The 26,033-nt window shown below is 42.1% G+C and overlaps 2 protein-coding genes across 5 annotated transcripts in view; one reads left to right on the top strand and one right to left on the bottom strand.

The window, feature by feature from the left end:
* SNX14 (sorting nexin 14) overlaps positions 1–1,024 on the top strand; it is a 65,451-nt gene extending 64,427 nt beyond the window's left edge. For 2 of the 4 annotated variants that reach the window (XM_037393163.1, XM_037393164.1), the window contains exon 30: positions 356–561. In XM_037393163.1, coding sequence (XP_037249060.1) covers positions 356–394 — 39 coding nt within the window. In that variant the 3' untranslated portion in view covers positions 395–561. Of the gene's footprint in view, positions 1–355 lie in introns of all 4 variants that reach the window. The other 2 variants (XM_037393160.1, XM_037393161.1) reach the window with 2 other exon arrangements.
* Positions 314–26,033, bottom strand: NT5E (5'-nucleotidase ecto). Its single transcript, XM_037393171.1, has 9 exons — positions 25,727–26,033; positions 21,010–21,232; positions 15,578–15,766; positions 11,202–11,399; positions 9,500–9,651; positions 7,613–7,721; positions 6,676–6,825; positions 4,970–5,170; positions 314–3,254 (listed from the first exon to the last, which is right to left on the bottom strand). The coding sequence occupies exons 1-9, from the start codon at positions 25,751–25,753 to the stop codon at positions 3,097–3,099; spliced, it is 1,407 nt and encodes a 468-aa protein (XP_037249068.1). The 5' UTR covers positions 25,754–26,033; the 3' UTR covers positions 314–3,096.

Below are 26,033 nucleotides of genomic sequence, written 5' to 3'. Positions count from 1 at the left end.
AAAGGGACAGCTGAGGGAGGAGAAGCGTTCCCAGGAGAGGGAGGAAAGAAGTCCAGATGAAAAAAATACCATGTGAGTGCCATTTCCAGATCAGAAAACCGCTGTGTTAAGAAAACTGTGTTTAGTCATTAGGAATGGGGAGATGAGAACTCCCAGAGGAAGGAGAAAAGACCTATTCTGAGAAATGGTATTAAAAACCTGAAAGCGGTAGCCTTATTTTCTCCTAAGTCTGGTTTCAAGTGGATGTTTCCAAATACCATTCATCATTACAGCTCAGTTCAGTCATTCCTATGTAAATACGTGTTTTCAAACATAGCAAGTAATATTTTTTTTTTTGTCTGTAACTGTTTGACAGGGTCCGAAGGAGGCCAGCTCTGTGTCGTGCTGGATGTGAATGCAGGGACCTTGCTGGACACCCAGCAGAGACATCTGCTGTGCACTGTTGTAATGGACATGTGACGTTTTAGCCTTGCATTGTATATTTTCTTGTAAATAACATAAAAATTAAGTTCTAAAAAAATCTTTATGCAATAAAGACATTAAAATTTAATACCAATTACAAGTAAATAATGTATCTGTACTTTTTATTTAAAATTTGTTTTAGCTGTTATCAGTAAAAGTCAAGTTAATTTCCCCAAAATCTCCGCATGTGAAATTACAGGATGACATAAAATAAGACATCTGGGAGATCAGCCAATATATGCTTTGCTAAAAGAGCAATTACTGTTGTCTTCCTTAAAGGTTATGTAGAAAAATTGTTTGGAAGAAGTTGCACAATGGTCCCATGGAGGTATTTTTAACTGTCTCGACAAATCTTACTAATTTTTTTGAAACAAAATTACACGATTGAATCTATTGCATACAAATAAGTCTCAGAACTATCTTTGGCTTTTGCGCTTCCTGTGAGCGTGGAAGACCACATGTGTGATTTAGTTTATTTAATAGCTGACCTTCAGATCTAAAGGACTCTTAAAATAATAATGGGTGTGAAAAGTGGTCAAAAAAGTTAGACTTTTACCATAGGCTTTATTTTTCTGCTTTTTTCCTAGGTTCTGTCGGGTTTTTTCTGACATGCTTTCTTTACAGGCTTAGAAAAGAAGATGTGAGTGTTCATAGCCTTCTCTAAAAATGTATTAGTATAAAAAAATGCATGGGAGATTTTTCCTGTAAATCTTAATTTGTTGCCCTAGCCTTTTTATGAGACTTCGAAAGGGACTTCCGTGCTTGCATTTTTAACAAGTTTTACTTGCAGAACAATACAGGGCTATTTTAATTTTTCTTTTCAGACAACACCCACTCCTTTTTTACGAACAACCTAATGCAGTATTAGTGTTGTCAATACAGCTTGCATTATCTGTATTATTTCTGCAGACCTTTTCCTTCTGTTTGTCAAAAGAAGGCTGAAGTGTTATTTCTTTCTGGGTATGCCAAAGGATTTGTTACCTCTTCAAAACTGGTGTGCAGGTGCAGCTTGGCCTGTAAGCGCACTCTTCGTTACTGGTATTACATTGATTGGAGGAAGACCACTCTGTAAATTAACAACTTTAGGGACTGGTAGTGACAAATCAATCGATGCCGTGTTGTAACTAGTAGTGTGTCAAGGTCAGTTGGTGTTTGTCTCCCCGTTCTAACACAACTTACCTAATGCCGCTGCGTAGCCCAGATCTTTTCAGGCACAACCCTTGAATTTATGTGGAAAATAATGGGGTCTTGAAATTTAAACGTACTGAGTGTTTATCTTAATGCACCTCCTCCTTGAAATCTGCAGGTGCAGTGAATTTAAGAGGTGAGTAGCTTTGGTCTGAAGAAGTATAGTACGCTTTCCAGAAAAACAAAGCTGGTTTATTCAAAACACCGATAGGCAGTTTAATACAGCAGTAAACAATACGGAAACACATTGATGTTGAAATTACAAATGTGAACAATTGTAGAAAAAAAATCGTTTGCACTCATTTATAAGCCATCACTTCTCGATAAATTGTACAGAAACGTACACTTAGCATTTAATGTGTTCTGATTTTATACTCATTAGCCTCTTACAACTGTGTATTTTTTAAACACGGTCTTTCCATAGCAGGGACGGGCTTTTGAGTTATGATCACAAGTGTCACAAAGCCAGGTTATGCTGCAAAAAGCCCCATTGCTGGACTACTTCCAAAGGATGCCACAGCGCTGCAGGAGTCGCTGCATGTATCCAGCATTCCCTCTGAACGTCACAAATAGGGTAATGGGCAGGAGTCCTGTGCTTTGGTCTTCGGAAAAAGGTTTAAAAGTGAGCATATTTATATGAAACGCAGTCATAGATTGTGTTCTCACTCTAGATACAGTCCCCAATTGTATATATTCAATTTGAATATATTCAAATTGAATTGTATATATTCAATTTGTTATAAATGATCAAAATAAAACTAAGCTTTCATCACATCCTTTATGTTTTCCATTAATAAGTGAGATGTTGCATCTTCAAAAGTCAAATGGGAAAAAAAATAATTGCATGTAAACAGACTTCATACTTTGAACGACACTGAGGTTAATCCAGGTCTTTCAGGCACTGGTGCAGGTATGATAAATATGACTGGAAGCGAAGCAGAATTATTAGACTGAAAGCTTTAACGCTGAGCAGAAATCAAAGAAAGGTATATACACCTATAATAAATCCATTTCTAGAAGCTTTACATTACTGGAATCAACTCAATATCTAAAGCGGGTAAAAGAATTTTACAAGTTAAAAATACCCCATTTGGGTGAGTGTGGTGGTTTTACGATGGAGCATTAGTATTCACTGGAAACTTTGCTTCTTGAAACCTGGAACTGCCCTGTGGGTACCTGCTGCTTCAGACTAAGAGAAGTCACGAATTCTGTCAACTCATTCTGCACAGTGTGCTTCAATGACTCTTAATGCGGAGCTTGCGCTGTGTATTTTCTTGTATCTTAAAGACTCTTCAAAGACAATGGCTTGTGCTGCTTACTGCTGACGTGCAGAAACCTACACACTTGTTCATTTTCAGGTGTAGAAAAGAGAACTTTTCTCTTTTCCCTTCATCAGCATCATCTCTCCTCCTGCCTCCATCCAAACAAACACACAGTGACCAAAAATCAAGTATGCAAGAATATTACAGTGATCAATACAGAAATCAGGGTAAGGCTTGCTTCAATAAGACTTCCAGAAGAAAACTTTATTCGACCTTCAACTGCTGGGTAAACTCTCTTCATTCTCTGAAGGTAACGGGAAACAACCTCAATATCAGGTTCACCTAAACAGACAAAAAAAAAAAAAAAACCAACAAAAAAAACCCCCACAAACATGTTCTCTGCAGCAGCTTTGCTCTTAATCAAAATTTAAGAACCTGTCTAAAATTGCAGTTTTAGCTCAAGTCTTGAAGTGATTTCTATGGCTTCCATGCTGAATCGGTACCCATCAAGGCAGCGCAGGGGTGTGGAGAGTTTTCTTGTGCATGGGTAAAGTATCTGTGGTGGTTTGTAACCAGAATTTTTGGTTGCAACTCACATTTTACCCAGACAAGAATACTCTTTGCATTGTCTGGCTTTGTTGTTTTGCATCTGTTCCAATAAGTAACTGACTGATAACACTTCCAGTCAGATTTAGGTAGACTGTCTCCCACCTGTTTGTTTGTTATAGATGTGGCAAAGCTATCGCTTACACCTTTTCAAATTTAGGTTTACTTTTTTTTTTTAAAGAATTATTTCTAGTGTGTGCACACAGAAGTATGACGCGGATTTTCTGCAGTCAGACACACCCTCCTCGGTCCCTGCTGGCAACCATGTCGCAAGCTCTTTGTAATTGCAAGATCCAAGCTCTTACAACCCTGAAGTACAACACTTCCACCTTAAAAGTAATTACTGTTTTGCCCCTCTGCTCTACTGGGAGCCTTTACCAGAACCTTTCAAGTTTTTTCTTCTGTTATTCCTAATGATTTCTCTCTATGTGAATTTGTTTCTGCACACACCGCTATTTAATGAAAACTACAGCCTTCCCAAATGTACAAGCTGTAGGCTGAATTTGATGTAAAAACACCAGTCCTACCTGTAAGACTCAACTTTAAATTGAAATACTCTGTAGAACCACAAAACCAGTCTGTAACAAAGGTCCATAGGGGAATTCTTTTTTTGATAAAAGAACTCTTTTACCATCCAGAAGCAGAACATAGGAAATCGAAGTTCTGCAAAATGTAGATATGTTCCTAGAAGATATTTTTTTTTTTTTTTTAAATACAGCACTACATCCTTTTTCTGTTTTCAGAAATAACGAAATGTAATCTCAAAATTTTTTCCAAGTTTCCCTTTGGCCTAAAGATGTGTGTCAATTGTATGAATGCTGCATTTCTAACCGTTTGCGTGCAACTTCAGAGGATCTTAAGCCAGCATTACAAAACGCCTCCTCTCCACCTCTCCAGCATGCTGCTGCCTGCACAACTTGCGAGAGTCCCACGGCTTGCAGAGGGGCAGGCTCGTTGCCGCAGAGCAAGTCAGCAACTTTCCCCTCGCCCTCTGTGTTGCTTGCCTGAGCTGCATGTCCTTTAGTAGCAGAGGTAACGATTCTATCTTCACAAATACCTCTCTCTATACAGTGGAAAAATAAGGTCTAAATAAAATAGCACCTTTCTTTTTGATGCATTGTTTAGTAAGGAGTACAAGTGCAAGGTAGGACACATGATACGAACTCTCCACCATGTGTTTTTTTGCTTCTTTTCTGATTTATCATGACCTCAGAACTGCTCTCTAAGCAGTGCTAAATTGGTACGGCTCAGTTTCTCTTTGAAGTTTTTGTGATTTAACTGAAGAAGAATATAGTTGCTGGCTACGACCAAAACTAGCCATCCAGAGCAGTCAGATTAGAAGCAAATTTAATCTCTACAGTAAAAGCAACAAGCCTGAGACTTGTACTACAAGAAGATCTTTTAACTTCTGGGAATTGTTTGTCTGCTACCCTGTTGGTGCCCATACTTACCTTTAGTGTACCCCAGATTTTTGTCTTTCAGCATATGGTAGCCATCTCCTCCAAATAACATATAGGATGGAAGAGTCACATTGTATATTTCATCCATCTGGAGGGGGACATAGGCTGGGACGCGGCAGGCGGTGCAAAGCACTTCTAAGTTCATAACTCTGCTTCCTGGGGCTCTGGAGAGATCGTAGACCACATGGATGCCTACAAAAATACACGTTTGAATGCCACTCCGTCTATGGAACACACAGGGCTAGAAGCACCGTCCTCCACCATCTTCAGCTGATTCTTTACATTAGCTTCTGTGACTGAGAGGTTGTATCATTCTGAATTATACCGGTTAACACCCCATTTTTCTTGCACACTACTGAACTTTTATGGCAAGAAAATTCATGAGATTAGAGAATTACCGAAGCACTGCCCCGCCTCAGTTACTTATCTGACTGTTCTCGTCACTGTTCCACAGAAGGAAATGACTAGTCATGGGATTAGGATACTGCAAGACAAAAATACCTTCCCTTATTTCTGTAGTCATACATTTTTTCATTCCCCTGGCTTGTCGCCTGAAATGACTTCTTTTAAAGCCAGCCAGCCACCCTAACTTAGCAGCTATTACGGATAATAGGTACTGTCCCGAAAAAAGCAAGCCAGGGCAGGGCTGGAAGTTGCGGTTTCCAGGCCTGGGGACGCCTGGGCCCCTAGAACAGCACTGCCACGGATTTGCTGATCAGGAGGCACTTCAGCTCATCCAGAGCAGAGAGGCTCTGCCAGCCCTGCCCCTCTTCCTGCCCTGGATCTTCTCTCCTGAACCCTGTCCAGTCCCCTGGTTACCTTCTGGTTCTGCGAGAAGGCAGCAAGCAGAGGGGCTGCTCCTGCTTTACCTTAGTGGTTCCTAAGAGCACGGTTAACTTACTGGTGAGACACGGGTTGTGTCCTTGGCCTGCGGGGATCCTAGATTGCACGGGGTAGTGCCCCCATCGCCAGGCTACGCGGGGGGAGAGGCAGGAAGGGGGGGAAATCCATCAGCCCCCGCCCCTGAAGTTTAGTTTTTCTGCTAAATAAACAATAAAACCTGCACTGCATCACAGAGAGACCAGGAATAAACATGACTGTAGCTAAGTACACGTCTGGATAAACATATGGGAAGCTGCAATTCAAGAAATGCATAGGGTTTTTTAACATTAACTGTTCATCCCTACATTATTTAGAAATTCACTAAAGCAATTCCATAGCCCACTTGGACTACCCCTAGAACAGTCAGCAATCATCAGACAATCGCACAAAAAGATTCTGATAAGCTGACATTTGGCAATAACCGGCAGAGGCATCCCGTCCGGGATTTCAGGTAGACTGGCAGTGAAGAAGCAAAACCCAGAGTTTGTTGTAGCTGTTACTGTGTTACAGCTACACTCAATTACATCTTCCTGTAGCTAAGTGAAGTGTTAAACTGCTGCCGTTACAGGTTACTGAAACAACTGGGAATGCTGTCTGTGCGGAAGGGAACAGCGATGGCCGGCGTGCTGCAGCAGCTCAATTAAACGTACACACGATACACAGCATTAGTTAGCTGGCATGTGCGAGGCACGGGGCTAAGGTGTAAGGCCGACTTGATTTCCATTCTTACAGAGGCTTCCAGGAGTGACACAAACAAGGCCAGCAGAAGGGATGGCTGGTTTGGAAAACCGAGACGAGGAAAGAAGAAAACGTACCTCCAACCTGCAGCAGCTCTCCGCTCCCTCTTCCGTATCTGTGCACACTGTGCTCAAAAGCTTCTTTCAGAGTGGAGCCTTTTACTCTTACCAAATCGAAACGACCTCCAAATGGCAAAACAGAAAGCAAATCTTCCACAGTAATGCTACCTGGGGGAATGAGACTTTATTTACTTCTTTCTTTCTAAGTTTACAAAATTATTTTAGGATTGTTTAACAGCACATTTTTGACAAGGAACGTGGCAAATACAATTTAAGAAAACGAGGGCCACTAGAGGTGAGAATCACACACATTGTCCCAATCGAAGAACCTGCATCTTTATCAAGTATCAACACCAATAAATCCGAGTGTGATGTAACTGCAGGTATTGCTATTCAAGTAACTCTAGCGGAAGAGATCACAAACCGCCAACCTAAGATGAAGAAGAAACACAGCTATTCTTACTAAGTCAAGCAATTTTTCCAATCGCTTTAAGATTTACTTACATAGTCCTACACAAAGATTTAGCTAAACAGAAAAAGGTGTTTGATTTCAGGTTTCGTTTATGTGACAACAGGAAAATAAAAACTGTAAAACCTTAGCATTCAGAAAAACCCCAGAATTTACTTATTCTACAGCAGACAACAGAAGGCTCCCAGTGGCCACACCGGATGACACTCTACAGTAGGTGGTGAAGAATATCCGCTTTTTTCCAAGGACAGAAGGAAATTATAAAAAGCATTGTGTGCAAACAATGCTAGTAAATTTTATTAATGTCAGCCTGAGGGCAGTCGTGCTGTAATGATGGATAACCACTTGAGAAAGTTTGAAATCGCTTCCAAACACTACGCAAATCCCATCAAAACAAGCTCATACCTAACACTGTATTCACACTTGCTTGGTAACTTGATTCTCCCTTCCAGATAAAGCTGTCATCGAGCTTGTAATTTTACATACCGTTAGTGCTCTCTTCATCAATGGGTGACCGTATCCCACCTCCATTCAGGATGCACATCGAAACATGGTTCCACGACTTTTTACCCGGACGTCTGACGTTCTCATAAAGCTACCAAAGGAAAATGTTTAAACTGATTTTTAATCTTCACTTAGTCTAGGCTCTGGAAATTTACATCCAATACAACCTGAGACTGAAAAGAGACAAAAAAGGTTTTATATGTTCTTTGACATCAACTTCAAAGTTACTCTCTATGGCCAGATCTGTGAGATATTCTGCAGTTTGTAACTCATAATCAACGAAGGGATTGCAAGTCTCCAGTTCTGAGCGGAGGCAGTTTAAAGCAAGGGCTCACACAGTACTGTTAGCAACGTCACAGCCTTTTCACATTTGAGTTCCTTTAAAGTCCTTTGTAAAATGCCATCTGGGTCTGTCAACCTTTTATTCTGAGATTCTGGGCTACTGTTGGAGAAGCATCACTGAACTAAATGGACCTCTGTTTCGACCCAGTACAACCACTCAATCAATCTTCTAAATTTCTCAGTCTCTACATTTCCCAGGACAACTCTAAATACTAAAGCCCGTGGAACAGGCTGTTTTTCACCTTGATGCCCCTGAATGCACGGCAGGTGAGAGGAAAGCAAGTGTAGAACTGGTGAGGCAAAGAACATGAAGGGTAATCTGTGTGTCCACTGGTGACTGCAGATGGTTGTCTAGAAACATCAGTTTAACTAAAGTAGAATATGACCTCCCAAGACAAAATGTACAGCAAGAAAAACTACAGACACCTGAAAGAGTATGGAGTTACTTTCTTTAAGGCTGAAAATTGCCAAAGCATTTGATCACGTTTGTCAACTAAAAATATAACCGATTCTAGCACGAAGAAAAAGCAAGGTGCTGCAATTTTAGTAGAACTGTATGCAGAATTCCCAAATCAAATTTGCAAATTATACCATGAACTATGAACTATTTTAAGGATTACAATAAAAGAGATCACATGGACTGGATAAACAGCTTTGGGGACATATCTAAATGAAAATTCATTCTTATTAATTGGCTCCTGACTTTGTGGCAATGCTGCTGGACATTTATGGCAATGCTAATTTTCTGGAAACGGCCACATTAGCAACGTTTTTCCCTGGAGCACCGAAAGGAAACAGTGCTGCTGCGGGACAGTAAAACAATCAAAACCAGCTAGTTTAAAAACTGGAAGTGACTTCTCATAAAGAGACTTTCTGGTGTTACATGACTGTTAAAGCCCAGCGATACTGTCAGGACGCAGCAGGGGCCAGTGGCTCCATCTGGCTCGGGGTGCTGGGGGCTTTTAGCTCTTCTGTGCCTGGCTGTGTGTGTGGCCTTTCCCCCTCCTTTGCTTCAGCTGGCACCTTTTGGGCTCTTCAAGGGGGACAATTCGTATGAGTAACTTTGCAGAAAACTACCCACGGTTTTTGTTTGGTTTTTTTTTTTTTTCCTGGGCTAGTGCGTTAAAAAGCAGTGACCGCAGAGCCCAGCGAGTGTAAGTGCTGTGAGCAGGGGGCTGGTAGCAGGACAGGGGAGGGGGAGGGAAGCCAGGCTCTCCTCCTCCCTTGAGGAACGGGCTCTTAGATCAGACTGCTATGTCTCTTGAAACTGCAGCCTCAGAGCCAGCTGTGAACAAGCTGTTCTCTATATGAGGATATACACAAAGAGTAAACTGCTCCTTACTGTATACAGCAAGATTCACTTACAGCCCTGCTTCTGCCAGATCTTTCTAGGGACACGCTAGATGTTACGGTGTTGGAAAGCGACACAGAGCCCACGTGCTGACAGTGTGGAGCTGGGGAGCGTTTATCTAATAGCTCTGGAGTAACACTCAGACGTGATTGCCACCTGTAGTAGCAACATCTTACCACAGCATCACAGAGCAAATTTCCCATGTTACATTCTTGGAAACGGCATGCTTGGCTTGTACCGTTCAGGTAAACACTAGTTTTTCCAATTTCTTGAGAATAGTTCCCAAGGTTTTTCCTCCATTTTTCCACTTCTTCTTTAATGTGCTCATCTATAAAGCAGTATAAAAGTGTAAAATAAGCATCGTACATATCTCACATTAGTGACACTTCAATGAATACAGAGCTTAGGGAAAAAAACCTGGCTCTTCATAATCCTAAAAAGTTACACTTTCCCTAAAGGCTCTTCAAGCAACACAATATCTACACTCACTTTAAAAAAACCCTGGAAAGGAAGCAGGTAGGACACAACAGTCACGTGAACAAGCCATCCCTGTGCCACAGCAAGGTTATCTCCTCTGTAACAGGTAAAAATATTTTTGCCCAGTCCAGCTCTAACCTCTGATTGATGGGGTTTCTAGCACCTACCTTGATAGGTGAGAGAATTTTTAATATACAAATGAGCTTGGTCTTTATTTGACAGCGTATCTTTTTTTTTTCCTATTTATAGCTTCCTCCCCTTTAAGGTAGTGCTAAAAGGCATACTAGCTCAAATATCAATGTTAAGGAATAAAAACTTTATAGAAATTAATCCTCTGTGCATATCTATCTGCCAGGTACAAATCTAGTTCTTTCAGAAAAAAACCCACATACAGAGATTGTATATACAGACAGATAATGCCACAACTGTTTTATATCAGCGATTAGTTTTAAGCAATTTGCCACAGAACTGTCAGCAATGGCAACATTTATAGAACAAGAGCACCTACGTATCTGAATTTTTACTGAACTTTTACTGACATCAGAGAGAGAATGCAAAGTCTCTTTACATCATCTCATTACATTAACAGAACCTTTATTGACATCAGAGAGAGAATGCAAAGTCTCTTTACATCGTCTCATTACATTAACAGATCACTGAGAATAACATAGAGAATAACACAGTAGATAAGAATATCTCTAAACAAATAATTTTTAAAGGATTGATTTTATAAAAACTCTGGTAGAACCTAGAAAGTCTGATAAAAGCTCAGAGCTTCATACAGCAAACACTGGACAAGAAACAAAGACTAAAGAACCAGCTCCAGGTAATTACAGAGCTGACAAAAAGCAGGTAAAAGAGTTTGAATAGTTATGAACAGAAAACAACAGAGAGCCTCTCCTCCTCCCAGTTCTTGAAATGTTTCAGAGCTGAAACACTGAACACTCAGCACTGAAAACAAGAAGTCGTGGGTTTCTATATTGGATCTGCACATTGCCAGCATATTCAATTTTTTTGTGGAACATTTCCACTTTCCTATGTTGCCCTAAACTCTGCTCTGAAGAACCCAACCTCTGGCAAAACAGTGTAAATTAGTCCTCAAAACGTTTTAAATCATAATTACAGGACTAGCTGAAACGGGCTCTGCTAAATGGTGAGGTAGCGCATCACCAGAGTTCCTATAAAAAACATACACTAAATTTGTGTATATTCAAAGGCCACTGTTCAGAAAGAGAAACAAAGGCAAACGGGTACGACTGTGACACAGCCTGAACCCTACACCGAGGGGACAGCAAGCTCAGGAAGAAATCCCAGTTCTCCTTCCACGTCGTACTGTGTATTTAACGTAGTAACACTCGTAGTAGAGTGCTGCAGGCAAATTCAAAAATCTAGCCCACGTACCTTCAGGAACACTGCTGTCCAGCAGAACGGGGTTTCCAACCGCTTCAACTACGTTTCCTTTCTCGTCAAATGTAACATTTAGGTAACCGAGGTACTTTCCATAAGCATAAGCTTGTACAACTGGCACCTTTCTCCCATCATCTGAGTCAACCATGAATGGATACGGGCCAGCTGGCTGTTCAGTAGAGGGTGGGGTGCCTGCACAAAACACGCGTGTAAAGCAGGTCTTCAGCTCATGTGACCTTCAAGGAATTACTAAAACGCCACATCAGACGTTTCTCAGCCTCAGAAAAAAATCCGAAGAGGGTACGAAGCAGAAACAACAATGAACGTATTGGATGACAAGCACACATTTGATTGTTCAGTTATGTTATTTTGTAACAGACAACGCTGTTTTCAGGCATGGGCTCTAATAACTGCCACAGTGTTTTTTAAGTTGTGACAGCACACTAGTCCGTGACATCATGTCACAATAGCAACAAAGGAACTTTTCATTCCAATTACTGCAATCCAAACCTCTCAGTAACGCACACATACCAGCGTCTGGCTGAAAAGTTTATTGTTAAGCCTTCATGCTACATTATTCTGCATTGGATAGAAAATGAGAATGTTAGTAAGACATACAAAGAACTTCTTGATAAGAAAAAGTCTAAACCATTTTTATTGATAATCTGCAGTCAGAATGCCAAGAACCAGTTCCATGAATCGGTGCATCTACCCAACTGATTGTTTTATCAACTACATCAAACTTAGCCTCCAAAATTTCAGACAGGCTGCAAACCCTCTGCAAAAGCAAACTTCATTACCATTAGAGTTATGTGGTCATGGATTTAAAACTCATTAACCTGCAAAGTCTGAAGGGTGACTAGATGCAACACTTGGAAGATTAAAGCAAGGCATTTACAGAAAAAGAAAGAGATCTCGTCTTAATCGGTATAGGCTACCGCAGGATTTAGAAACCACTCAGGGGAGGAAAGCAGCAAAGTGCACAGCCCAGCTCTTGTCACAAGGGTACCAGCCTTCTCCCTGTCTCCTTGACAATATTATCGGAGCAGTTTGGCTCCCCCCTGTTACTCCTATCAATATTTCTATTCCAGCACCAGCTCTGAAAGGCGTCATGGGCTGCATGGCCGGCCCCACTGCAGAGCCCCCTCAGAGCCGACTGCTCGCTCCTGTCCCACAGCCGGCGGCACTTCCCACCCCTGTGCCAGTGATGGCTGGGTGCCAGTGGGGCAGGGGCACGGGAGGGCAGCCGCAGAGGACACGGATCCAGAGGAAAGCAGGATTTTCACTCCACTGCTCACAGAACAACCCGTTTCCCTCCATTTACAGTTGTTTATGTAATACGAAATCCTGCAATAAGCGGCATGACAAATGTTCCTCCTAGAACTCAAGTATGATTCATATTTATCTCTGATCCTCCTCCAGGGAGAACGGCTGTAACAAACTACAAGCTGAACCAAATTTACCGGAGAACTAGTTTTTCTACTTTCAGCCTGGCTGACAGAGTCGGTTTCTTGTTGGTACCTCTGCACTATTCAATATTTATTTTCAGAAGAATTTACGAAATCCTGCAGCCAACGAGAATCCTGCAGGATTTATGCACACAAAACTCATGCATACATCTCAGTCAAAGGGCAAGATGCTGTTCCATTACAAATGTACAAATTCATACCGGGTAACTGAAGAATGTATAATACTTTCCTGTTTCCTTGTTTTAGCTAATACACTGTGTTGCCAGAACATCCCTTCTGATGAAAAACAGTGATTAAAATACTCTACCCTAAAACTACCATTACTGTTTGAATCACTTCTACAACCCAAAGCACACTTGAACAAGTCAAGACATTTGCTGCATGATCTGTGTATAAACTGGAGATTTGCAAACGTCTTAGAGACAGATAGGTTGGATTAGTCCAAGGTTAGGCCCTTAGATCAAGATATCTCTGCAGAGGTGTCTGCATGGGAGTATGTCTCTCGACTTCCATGACAGCCAGAGATTCAGCTGATAAGTTGGTACTAACCCATGCAAACCAAGTTGAAACATTTTCCCAGATTCTGCTGCCAGTTATTGATTACATCTCTTTGTTTAAATGAGAATTTATAGGCCTAATGTACACATAGAAACACACGCAGACACTTAAAATTAGATGGTTTACTCTGCAGTCAAATCACCTCCATAGATGTGGCTATTTCATTGTGAATGTTGGCTGACAGCTTTGGCTCGGAAAGGAACAGTTCACAAACGCACGCATGGTGCTCCTGGGCAGAGCAGCAAGTGCTTCTCAGCAATTGGAATAAAAATTATAGACTCGGACCACATTCTGTCACAAAACATATTTTGACTAAATAAGTGGATACATATTTTTGGATGTTATCTCCCCCAGATATTTCTTCTTATTTTTTTATTTTTCTCAACTGTCCAATGTTAAAAAAAAAAAACAACCAAACAGACTTGTTTTATCAAAACAGTGCATCCCTTGAAAAATGGACCAGAACCTGCTGAGGACTTTAACCCAAGGACTGCAGTCCCATCCTGTGTGCTCCGTCTTGCCTTGTGAATCTTGTACATCTTCAAATGGGGAAAGATGGAACAGCTAGACCTAGTCTAGTCTGAGAGCTGGGTACTCTCTGGGATGACAAGAGATGTGCACGTGAACTCCTACAGATCTAGACAAGTTGTGAACTCGGGTATCTCAACTCCTGGAGCACTTCAGATCATGCTTGCAAGTTAGGAAGAGTGGCACCTCTTTGGACCACACCCAATAGAGCATTTTGACTACCACCTCAAGGCACAAAGTGTCTACAGGCACTGACCTGTGCAAAAGAGTCTGGATAACCCATGATGAATGCACACTTTGAATACTGCGTGCATCCTTGATTTTCCCATCTCAGAAATAATTCAATAAAGTTGCTAAAAAATGCCACCAGTGGGCAGCAGGCAGCACAAGGACAAAAGACCCAGGTTTTTTGGTCTCTCATCTCAGCAGGATGTGCAGGTCAGTGGTGGAACACCCTGCCACTGGCTGTTGTGAAGGCTGAAGGCAGTCAAGAGGAGATGGGGCAAGTTCAGGGAAGAGAAGTTCCAGTGGGGGCAAGAAAATACCAAGACACCACTTCTGGCTTGGGAAGTCCCTGAACTGCAAGGTGGTGGGAGGCTGCGGCAGATCTGAATACAGCACGTCCACAGACCTGTCCACTGCTCTCTCACAGCTCCCCCTTGGTGACTCTTGGAGACAAAAAATTGGGATGGTCAGTCCTGTTGTCTGTTCCAGTTTGGCCACTCCTCTGCTGCACCCCTATGCTGAAGTGCAGCCTCTTGACTTGTAGGTAGGCATGTCAATGTTCCAGCTTAGTGATCAAAGTTATTCCCTGAGGCCAAATTCAAGAGATATCCCCAGCTGTTCAATGTATAACTGTAGCATGCAACTGTTTAACAAGTGGGATAGTAAAAGGTGAAGAGCCCAGATAAGACCAAAAAAAAAAAAAAGCATGAGAAAGTGGGAGAAGATGAGCAGAGAGAGGAGAGGATGAAATGGACAGTGCAAAACCTTTAAGTGGTTGAGTTCCTAGGGTACATGGTGCTATCGCTGTGACTAGGGCACAAGGGAAATTTTGCTGAAAATTACAGAAAGCTCCTGTTACAGTCTCCACCAGTTAATGAAGTTTCTGCTAAATTTAATGATCTATCTCTGATGGTTTAAAAAAACCTCACCCATCAGCCTTTCTTCTACTTGTGTCCTTATAAATCAACATACGGAAGGCAGCAGCACTGGAGAAGCTGCTGATGGCAGGTTTTTTTTCCTAAAGTAGCATTGCTGCGTAAGAAATCAGATCAACAATGTTTATCTCTGCAATGATGTCTACCTCTAGGGAAAACAATAAAGTCCGAAGTGAAAACTTGGGAAAAGATTTTTAATGGCAAAGCTTATGGAGACCTATGAATACAGAATCAGATTCTACAGAAAATCAACGTCAGTATTACTTCTGAATTCTTATATGATTGATTTTTTTGGTTAAGTCACACACAAGTTTAAATGTAAACATCTCATTTACTCCTTTGTATGTGTGCACTTGAAACAGGTAAAACATGTTTGGCAGTAATTTACCAGTATTACCATCTTTGCTCCTCTGTCCCACTTTGTATAGGTCACCTCAAAGATCCACAGCATTATGGAACCTCTCAGCGAGTCAGGGCACTTCTTGCTCACGGACTGTTTTAATTTAGTTTCTTATGGAAGTTATAGATAGGTACTAGCTATGAATCTTGCCCGGTACAGCCAGCAGTAAAATATATTTGTGGAACTTCTCTCAGTTTAAAAAGAAAGAGTTTCAGCTTTGCTTTAGAAGCAACATTTTAGCAAGAAGTAAAATACCTGTATAGAGAAATGTGTTTGTATGTCCTCCAATTACAACATCCACTCCTTTCACTTTCTGGGCAATATCTTTGTCCACAGTAAACCCAGAATGTCCTAGTGCAATTATTTTGTTCACTCCCATAGCAGTGAGTTCATTCACTTGTACTTGCAGTGATTCAATTTCATCTTCAAAGATTACATCACCCCCTTTAAAAAAAACAAACAAAAAACAAACATGAATGTATTTACAAAGTACCTTAATTACTAGTTTTTAAAAAAAGAATTTATATCAGATACTATTTTGTATAATTAGTGGAACTTTAAATGTCAGTAGCTTTCAAAGGCCTGTAGTTGGTTCAAGCTCCTGATCGAATTTGATTTTCTCCGGTCTCTCAGGAGCACCTGTGTGCTTAGACTAATACAACATTCCTGACCTGAGCTGTATGTATCTGCCTATAGTAAACAAGTTGTAACTCCATAAAAAAATTCTAGTGACACCAATTGTGGGATCAAATTAAATGGCTTTTATTATTTAACTAAAGAAGGGAAACTAAATATATGTGAGTATAAACATTTGTATTGTACTAGAAAGTTGTTTTTTTCTCAAATAATATTTTTGAGATCTTCTATCTTCTCCTGAGTTTAATCTCTCTCTTACTCCACACTCATTTTGTTCTTTCCCTTCCCACTACAGCACACACACCCACCCACCCTGCTTTAAACAGCAGTTTCTTCAAAGTCCTACACTAAACTCTAAATTGCCTTTTTGCACATATTATCTCACCTAATGTGACCCACTCTCAGTAACACCGATACAGCACAGTACACAACTGAGCTACCATGCTGAAATAAGAACATAAAGAACAGAAAGCCTGGAAAAGAGAAACCTTTTCCAGACCACAATGTTGGGAAACTCACCACTTTTCTGCCTGGTTTCTGTGCCTGCTGAAACTCTACTAACATGACAAATAGTTACAACAGCACTAGACAAACATGTACTTTTATCCTGGGCACAGTGTTTTGGGTTGCACAAAAGGACTTCCTATGTAAAAGGCTAATTTCTTTGTCAAAGTTTTGAGAATAGAGTTTACAAACAAGTCAACAAATTGTAATCCAAAAGTTTCCGGTGAAGACAACCAAGTAACATTTCTACCAATCCCCTGCTCTACCTCTCCTTCCTGCAGAGTTTTTTGATCAAGCCATTTTGAAATACGCCTTTTGAGTCAAAAGATTTACATTATTTCATAACAAAGGGAGAAGCGAAACGAATCCACAATCCAGTGCAAAACGTTTCAGGAAATAAAGAGGAAGCTGCTACAATGGAAGAGATAAAAGAGGGTTACATAAACTGGTTCACCACCACGCCCATTGAATAGTTCAGTTACTGCCAGAGGGAATCTCTGTTATGCACATTGTGGAGTGAATTGTGCATGCATCCCCACATTTTCTTCCCGTGGACCTCTTCTTAGAATCAAAGAATCATAAGTTAATTGAGGTTGGAAGGGACCACCAGGGGCCATCTAGCCCAAAACCTGCTCAGAGCAGGAACTCCAAGCCAGATGAGGACGCTCAGGCTCTCGTCCAAGCAAGGCGAAATTCCACAACCTCTCTGGGCAACCTGTTTCGTGGCTTAACCACTCTTACCGTGGCAAATTTTTTCCTTATGTCCCACCATAATTTCCTGTGGTACTGCTTGAGCCCATTGTTTCTTGTCCTTTCTCTGTGCCCCTCTGGGAAGAGTCTGTCCCTCTGTTCTCTATAAACCCCCTTAAGACAATGGCAGACTGCACTTAGTGTTCCCCCTTAGCCTTCCTTCTCCAGGCTGAAGGAAGCCACCGGCCGCAGCCCACCCCTCTTTATACATCTTGTGCTTGACAGAATCTGGGCCTGGCCAGAACTAGTGGCTAAAGAGGAAATCTGAGGAACGCTCCTTGACTGCAGGCCTCTCGCGTGCTCATCTCACCACCCACGGACCAGCTACGACAGCCATGCACACCACGGTGTGGGGACCAGTTCTGTAAAGAGGGCTCAGCTCTCTAAACAAAGAGCAAGAGCGAGCCACCGACGAGCTGTGCTAGCCCGCAGTTGCCCGCAGGCTAACTTCTCCCATGGCATGCAGCCAGGTGGCCCACGATAACCAAACCCTCCCCACCAGCACCAGCTCTGTTCCCCCTCATTAAAACAAGCCTACTTTCATAATGAGGGGAAAAAACAAGGCCTGTCCTGTGCCAGTAAATCCATCTCTCCCCCGGGACGGTTACGGCAGGGCACCGCCAACCCAGCCACCCAGCCACTGCCTGCTGCCCACCTCGCCCTCAGAAAGGGATTCCTGCTTGCGGGCTGCAGGGGCTTCTCGCACCCCCTCTCTGCGACCTAGCCGTGGCATCTCACACAGCTTTGCATCCCAGTCATCTGAGCGCTTGATTTAACTGAGTGGAAATGGGCCACCAGATTCAAAAGTTATACAGTGGGAAACTGTAAGCGAAATCATGCAGCGCTCATTTCTCTACGAAACCAGAAAAAAAGCAACATACTGCTTAGCACTCATCTGCACATTTTTCAAAACAATCTGAATTGAAATAAAGTGTCTATTTAAGTGTTAGTTATTGCTCATGTCTCTTTTTTTTCACCTCTCTTTCAAGGCGTTAAACTGACATGACATCCTCTTCTCTTTTTAGATGGGGTAGTGTTTCAGATAAAACATCCAAACTGTGCTATAAATGAACAAGGAAAAAGAAATGGCTCCATATTAAAAATATTATGCAAGCTAGCCAGAATAGAGTGGAATAAATGGAAATTAAAATTCCTTTTTAGAAAACTCTGCCAAGTTGGTAGTTTTAGTAAATATTTTGCTGCCTGTAGCGTTACAGAGTAAGTAGCTTTGGGTTTCCACTTAATACAAAAAGACAGCGGACTAAATGAGATGTATTATTTCATAGCACCAAATGTGTACGTAGCATCTCTCAGGACGAATAAAGACATCAACTATTTCATGGGGTTTAAAACATCGTTGCAGAACTAAAGCAAGTGAGCTGCTACCATCAAATACTAGAAAGCTGGTCTTGGTATTATCAGTGCAAAGCAAATACACAGACAACTCTATGTGCCAAGTTATGAACAATTCTTGCAGGATGTGGAAAAGCATTCAGCTGAGATAGTTGTATACAGCAAAACAGGGGAACTTGAGAAAAACTGCCAATTGGCTGTAATCTATAAATTGCGCTAAGAGTTTCCCAGTCCTACAGTTTCCAAACAGTAACATTAACAGGACCTTCAGCAGAGATTAACTTCCTTCACAACACAAACACTGAGATTCAAGGACTTTATACTCTGTTCAAGTACGTTGGTAGCTGTTTTAAGCAGACTATGAAAAGTACAAGTTGTAATTTCATGATTCTGTGGAAGTTCCTGAGAATTAACAACAGAAGAAATCACACTCAAAAAAGACTTCCACAAGAAGTTACGTAGGAATTCACATCTCAGCATTTTCAAGCTTCCTATTTGCCTTGAGAATGCTCTAAGTGTGTACAGCATGCCAAAGCAATTGAATTGCTGCTGAGTCTGAGAAAACTGAATCATCTGGAAGAAGTGTATGGAGATAAGGAAGATGCTGAACTTAAAGTTTGGAATGTAACTTATTCACTAAATTAAGGAATTAGGTTGATAACTATTTAGCCACTGACCCACCTCTGCCATGATTTTATCAGTCTGAAGGACTGCTAGGTCATGGGGGATATATAGTCACTGAGTTGTATTAACATCATATCCTGAATTCACATTTTCAAAGCTTCCAAATGTTCCTCTACACACTGAGAAGGAAAAGTGAGAAATTATAAAAACTCTGATCCCTATGAACGTTGCTGTTAGAATTCTCCCTGCTTGCTGCTCAATTACACTGTGGGATATACTTAGCTTAGGGCTGCTTCAGGTCCATCTACGGAGCTAATAAGCCTTCCCTTTTAATGCTGTTTTTCTAGTTGTGGTTATAACATCTGTTATAATGTCTCAGCATACGGAGGCATTCAGTACGATGTCTAGATGTTATTGGAAATGTATTTAAACATTTCCGAGAATCATTTCAACACTATCTGGATTCTCTTCTAGTATACTTATTTGAAAGAAAGTTAATTTGACGGCCTCACCACTCCAACATGGCTGTTCGGAATAAGAGCAGAGATTATTTTATTAACCCTTAATGATGAACAATATTGGTTGTCTCTCAATTTTTCAAACTTAGCGTGGTGTCAAGTGATATCTACCCTCATGCCCTCAAACACAGATGAAATTCTATTGCCTACACAAAATACAGATAAATTTGGTTTCTCACTGGGGGAGAAAAAAGGACTCTAAAAACACGTAACCGTAAAATAGAAGTGAGATACAGAAGTCTATTCTGACCTCAGACGTCCACTTCCTGATAGTTTAAACATACAGCATAAGAATTAAAAAGCACAGAAGGAACAGTTTTATATTCTAATACTTCCTCAAAGTATTGAATATTCTTTTTCTCAAGAGAACTACGCATTACTTCTTTATTACTAAGCCATGGAAAATGAAGTAATAATATGAAGGTTTTTTTCATTGTGGAAAAAGTATTACACCGGTGCTTAGTGCATCCCTACTGCAAAAACCAGGGAAGAAAGTCTGATTTTGTCAGAGGGGGGCTGAACTTTCACCGGTGAGGCAGTGACTCAGACCTCCTTCACCTGATTTAAACGTGTTTTTCATTCCAGTAGACCATTTTATTTTACTAAAAACCAAACCCTCAACAAACCCAAACCCTTAAATGTTCCAAAAAACAGTCAGAAATTGAGAAGTCTTTTTCCTCATCAACTCTAATTTTACTCATGAATGAAGCAATTGTGGTAAAAGTTGAATGGCTGTTCCTTGTGTAGTCTAATTTCTGGAAATATCTGAGAGGCTAAAAACATCTTGGGCAACTTCTGCTTGAAAAACACATATGAAGCTTTCCTTGCTTTTACTAAGGCTTGAGCATGCAGGCATCCAAGAGCAACATTTCAACACACACAGAAATGTCTTGGTTTGAACACATTTCACTCTAGAGACAAGCTGTATTGATGTTCTAACATTTGTTTAAATGGATAAATGACAATAAAATATAAAATAATACAAAATTTAAAACCCAAACAACAATAAAACCCCCAAAGCTACTCCCCAGCTCTCCTGCAATCTCGCTGACGTTCTTATATTCTTAGATAGTTCAGTGATCCTAAGTAACTCAGGTCTCTACGAAAACCGCTTTTAATGTTGACAAGCCTTTTCCAGTTTAAAAATCAGGCAGTTACAAAGTTGAATAATACAAGTAAATACTGATAAAACAACAAACTCCTCACTTTTCAGGTGCAAACATTCATCTTTGGATTCAAACAAGTGGGCAAGTAATAAAATAGTAACAAAGGATATAAACTTATATAAGAAAGAAAACATACCTGGCTGTGAAAGAAAAGAAGTTTCCTTTGTAGTGTATCCAACAATTCCTACCGATTCTGAGTCAAAACGTATTATTTTAAAAGGTTTAACATATTTCATCATTTCATTTCCTAGTGGGGTTTTCCCCTTAATGTTTGCACTCAGGATTGTAAAATTAGCATTTTTAAGAAGAGGATCTAATAATCCGCTCACACCTCCATCAAACTCATGGTTTCCCAAAGCCTGTAAAAAGCAAGAAGAAAATATAAGACCCTTCCTCCAGTATTCAGTCTAAATACCTTATATACCCTTCACGAGAGTATGTCTGAAAAACCAAAGTCTGTGTTCTAGGGGAGAAAACCCTATCTTGTCTAAAACAGCACATTGTTTCTCATGAACACAGAAATGGTTGGGGTTTATTAGGTTTAGCTTTTTGCTTTTCAGACTCTTACATCAACACAGATGTGAACAGTCAAAATCTAAAACCTAACAAGTGTTTGTAATCATATACCAGATTAAAATCCACTGGGTTCATCCTGTAACTGCAAGAAAGAGGATTTGCAGTAACCACAAAGGAAAACATGTATTTTGTGTACAGAAAATACTTTTTTAAAAAAATGCTGAAGAAAACGTTAAATGTCAAAGACAGTATTTGTTATCTTTGCATAAAACATGAATTTTAAGAGCCTGTGCTTGGACTACAGGTTTTTTAAACACATTTAGTTCACATCTAGTAAGAGTTCCTGTGTGCTTTAATATGTAACAAGAAATACCATTTTTGAGCCATTATCAATATTGTGACCTAGTAGAAGGTCCAGTGTTTATCAGCTAATCGCCATAGACAATCCACAGTAGCGGTGTGCAGAACACTGTAAAGTGCTAAGACCGTCACACAAAATGAGAGTTTATTAGCAAGGTAACTCCAACAAGATGAGAATGTTTAGTTGTTCTAGGCTGACTAAGCAGACAAAAATCGACTTACCCTAAAGGACCATGGAACTTCCTCCTACCCACCCCTTTTTCACACTCAGCTTAAGTCACCACATGCCTGTGCCTGCAGGTTTGCTGACAGCCAGAAAAACCTCCCTAGGCAGCAACCCTGCGAAAGTACAATATAGGCAAGAACCTTGCAGCATATTTAGGTGTTAGTGAAGGAAAAGATATAGCTATAGAAACACGGTAATAGTCTTAACTTGGTACATGGTAACTTGGTACAAGTTTTCAGGTGGCAGCTGGAGCAAAGCATGAAAGGGGTGCTGAAGCCAATGGGCCGACTCTCGCAGACAAAAGCGTGCTCATATCATTCTGAAGATCAAGTGGGGAAAGTCACATTCATCATCTAAAAAGACTTATGTATCTCTCTGCTCTCCTTAGATAAACAACTCCTATGCGTTTGTTCCAACTTTTATTCCTCTAACAGATTATATTAACCCTGATCACGTTCCAGCCCAAGCAGGACCTTGAAGCCACTACAGGCACAGAAGCTCAGTATTTCAACCAACTGATTGGCAACATCTTTCTTTTGGGGAGGGAGACAAAGGCTCCTGACTCCTCTGATCCCCATAGGCAGGCAGCCAATGGCCCCCTGGCAAAATCAGGATATTGGCATTAACTTGCATTGGCAACCAACTTCTCTCATTGATGCTAGTGAGAACACTACTCAGCACTGGGGAAGGAGCCAAGTTGTTTGCACACCGCTGGGGCACTTTTCCAAAAGAACCAAGAACTATCTTTAAGAAAATCCTGACTTGGGAAGGTACAATGCACCCCAACTATATTCCATTTCTAACTGTATTCTAACTGCAATCTAATTTGCTGTAAAAAAATAAATAACAATAAAGAATAACACTTTAAGGAAATTCATTCTGATGCTGACTGATGTTCTGAAAAGATATCCACAGACTGGCAGAGTGTCTCAGAATGGTAACAAGCTATTTCCTTTTGCCTGATGCATATGCCTTCTGTTCCTCCTAAATATACAATTAAACATCCCCCAAAAAGGTTGCAAATAAAACTTGCAAAAAGAACCACTTAAGAAATTTTTCTTTTGACTTGTATCTTGCATTTGGACTATTTCATGTCCATTAGGATACAAGCTTTGAGCAAAACTTTTCCCATGGTGTGGGTAAAGTCGTTCATGAGAAGTCACTTGTGGTTAATAATACAGTTTAATTTTTGATGCAGCTTCTCCTCTGGGGAGGAAGATGTGGGCCATTTTGGGTTCCTGTACCTAACTACCCTTATGCCCAGAGCTTCTAGGACTCTGTACCTGTGCAACGTCCCTTCACCAAAGCTGAATCCATCGGCCAACATTAAGTGTAAGTCACAAGGAGGAATAAACACAAATATTCAGACACACAGCATAAGATCATATAATCATCCTTTTCACAAGAAACTAGGCTAAAAATATTTCAAAATCAGGATACAAATTAGCAGAAGGATGCAACTTGTAAGTAAAACTAGAAGACTTCCATCATCCCTCTAACTGCTGCCTTTGCAGTACTTAATTTGGATATCGGTTTTCATTACACCAAAAAGCAAGGCTAGCACCAAGAAAATTTGGAAGGCAATACCTAGCTAAACAGGAGAAAATAGGCTTCAGGTGATAACGCGCATAAATGAGAAAAGGGCAAACCTAAAAAAAGGAAACCTGTCCCATTCGTAGAACAAACCTCTACTGCTGGCAGGCTGCCCTAAATCCTCCTATGGCTCCTGCCCCATGCTGTAACACCTTCTGTAATTCATGTTCCCTCTTCTATCCTGTTTGTAATCCTACTCCTGTATCACACTTCTAACCACTTGAGTAATCCTAACCCCTTCAGTTAGGGATGTGACTTCCCAAATTTAGCTTAAAGAAACACTAGCTCACCCTTCTGCAGCGTGGTGGCTCTTGCTCCCTGTGCTCCCCCCCCCCCCCCTCCCCCGCCATCACCCCCACTGCATGGTCCACTGACAGAAGAACCAAAAAGGATGCTGCAGCACTGCCCAACACTCAGCATCTGTTCTCAGGCTCTCTGGTAGCAGAGGAAAGGCGCTGAAGTGTCTGTAGCTTCTCAAGTCTATCCTGTCCCTTTCTATCCACTGACTATTCAAACTATAATATGCAGGACTTCCACAGACAGCAAGTGGTTGACTAATTCACCTAAGGCATTAGCCTCCAGTGCAAGGCTCTGGCTAGCCAGTATGGTGTGGAATTGATTTTTTAATCTTATTCTAATGCAAAAGCTCACTGGATCTCCTAAATATTCAGCAGATGCTTCCTACATAACATGTTTCTAAAACTGAGCATTAGTTCAATGCTGCTGATGCTGCCTGAAAGAATTTCTTCTTGTGATATGATCAGGAACTCTACAAGCTCCCAGCCTCCCCATGAACCAGTCAAACCAGGAAACGCAAGCCAGAAAACAACAGTCAGCAGCAAGTTTTTGGAAGAAAGGTAAGAAAAACTACCTCGAGCGATTTCTGCATTGCAGAAGCCCAAAGTGCTCCCCCAGCTCTCAGTCAGGATGAGACCTGAATGCACACACTCCTGCCCATCACCACTGGGAGGAAAAACCTTGTTAATGTTAGGTTTGCAATTAGGAAACCGTTCATTAGGCCACGTGCACAGGGAGCAGTATCCTTCATAGACCTGTATGTGTAGTATGAAGTGTGTTCAGCTTAGGAGAGCGCACTGGAGCATCCCTTTGCCTTCCATAGCTGTTCTGAGGCAGAGGGAAGAAACGGGTGAAGCCACTGCTACCTGGGAAAGGGCCATCTTTCCAGAGAAAGCAAAGAAGATGAAGACAGAGGATGTGAGATGCACAGAAGGTTTTCCTCTCAAGATGTGAATTGGGATGAAATAAGCACACAGTCAATCTCAGACATAACTAATCTCTCTCACCTTTCTGGGGTTGTATGCAAGCAAAACAAGCCATGATAATTCTTTATATATTAATAGGCTATTGCCCTGAGACAAAAGATTTAAGAACATGGAATGACATTCCCCAATCTCATTCTCAAATTCTTCTACCTCCCTCTGAGCACTTGGACAACCAAAGGAGACAGAGTACAGAGTAAAGGTGTAGGACTGGCACTGTCTCAACGAGCTCCCTCACAAAGGTGTTGTTACAGTCCCTGTGCCACACACACAGAGCCCCCCAAACCGCATCATGATCACAGCTCTGGTGGGACTGGACACGACCAGGATGGGACTGATGAAAACCAAAAATCCTCACCCTTCAAAACAGCACTACCAACATGTGCCATCTGTCCCTTGCCGCTGGACCGAAGCCAGCGGGGCAAGCCGTGAGCCTCAGCCAGGGCTAATCCCTCTATCGCAGGCCAGGCTCCTCACCCGGCTTTGCCAGGCTGGCTTCCATGCCTCTGCTGACCGTCTCCAACAGAGCCCGTCCAGCCCGCTGCCCGCCCCGCCAAGGGGAGCTCTGCCCCTGCATCGCTGGTTTTCCTTGGGTGCAGCCTTGGCATCAGCTCCCGGTTTCTGGCTGCCAGCTCACGACTTCACCCGGCCGGGTCCCCCTCGCCAAGCACGTTGCTTCTCTTCTCCTCGCTTACCTCCCGGCCGCCTCCGGCCACGGTTTTAGCGCGTCCTACAGCCTTCCCCGTGCAACGCTGCACACTCAAGAGAGCGGCAACGCAAGAAACGGCGGCAGGGGAGGAAAGGGGGGCACAGACCCAGCACCCAGGGGGCGGCAGCCCCCCACCGCGCCGCTCGCCGCCTCCCCCGGCCCGCTTTACCATGGCATCGTAGCGCAGGAGGTTCATGAAGTGGACCGCCTCCCGGCCCCTGAAGCGGGAGAACCACACCGTGCCCTGGTACTGGTCCCCGGCGTCCAGCAGCAGCACGTTGCGGTGCCCGGCCCTCGCCGCCGCCACCCGCGCCGCACGGCGCGCCACGCCGCCGAAGCAGCCCGCCGTCCCCTCCGCGCCCGCGCAGCTCCGCGTCCCCGCGCCCTGCGCCTCCACCCGCCCGTGCACGTCGTTGGTGTGCAGCAGGGTCAGCCGCAGCTCCGCCGCCGCCGCGCACAGCACCGCCGCCGCCGCG

The sequence above is a fragment of the Falco rusticolus genome, chromosome 6 (assembly GCF_015220075.1).
Source record: "Falco rusticolus isolate bFalRus1 chromosome 6, bFalRus1.pri, whole genome shotgun sequence".
Taxonomy (NCBI): domain Eukaryota; kingdom Metazoa; phylum Chordata; class Aves; order Falconiformes; family Falconidae; genus Falco; species Falco rusticolus.
Note: the sequence above shows the minus strand (reverse complement) of the source record. Positions and strands in the feature narration are given on the sequence as shown.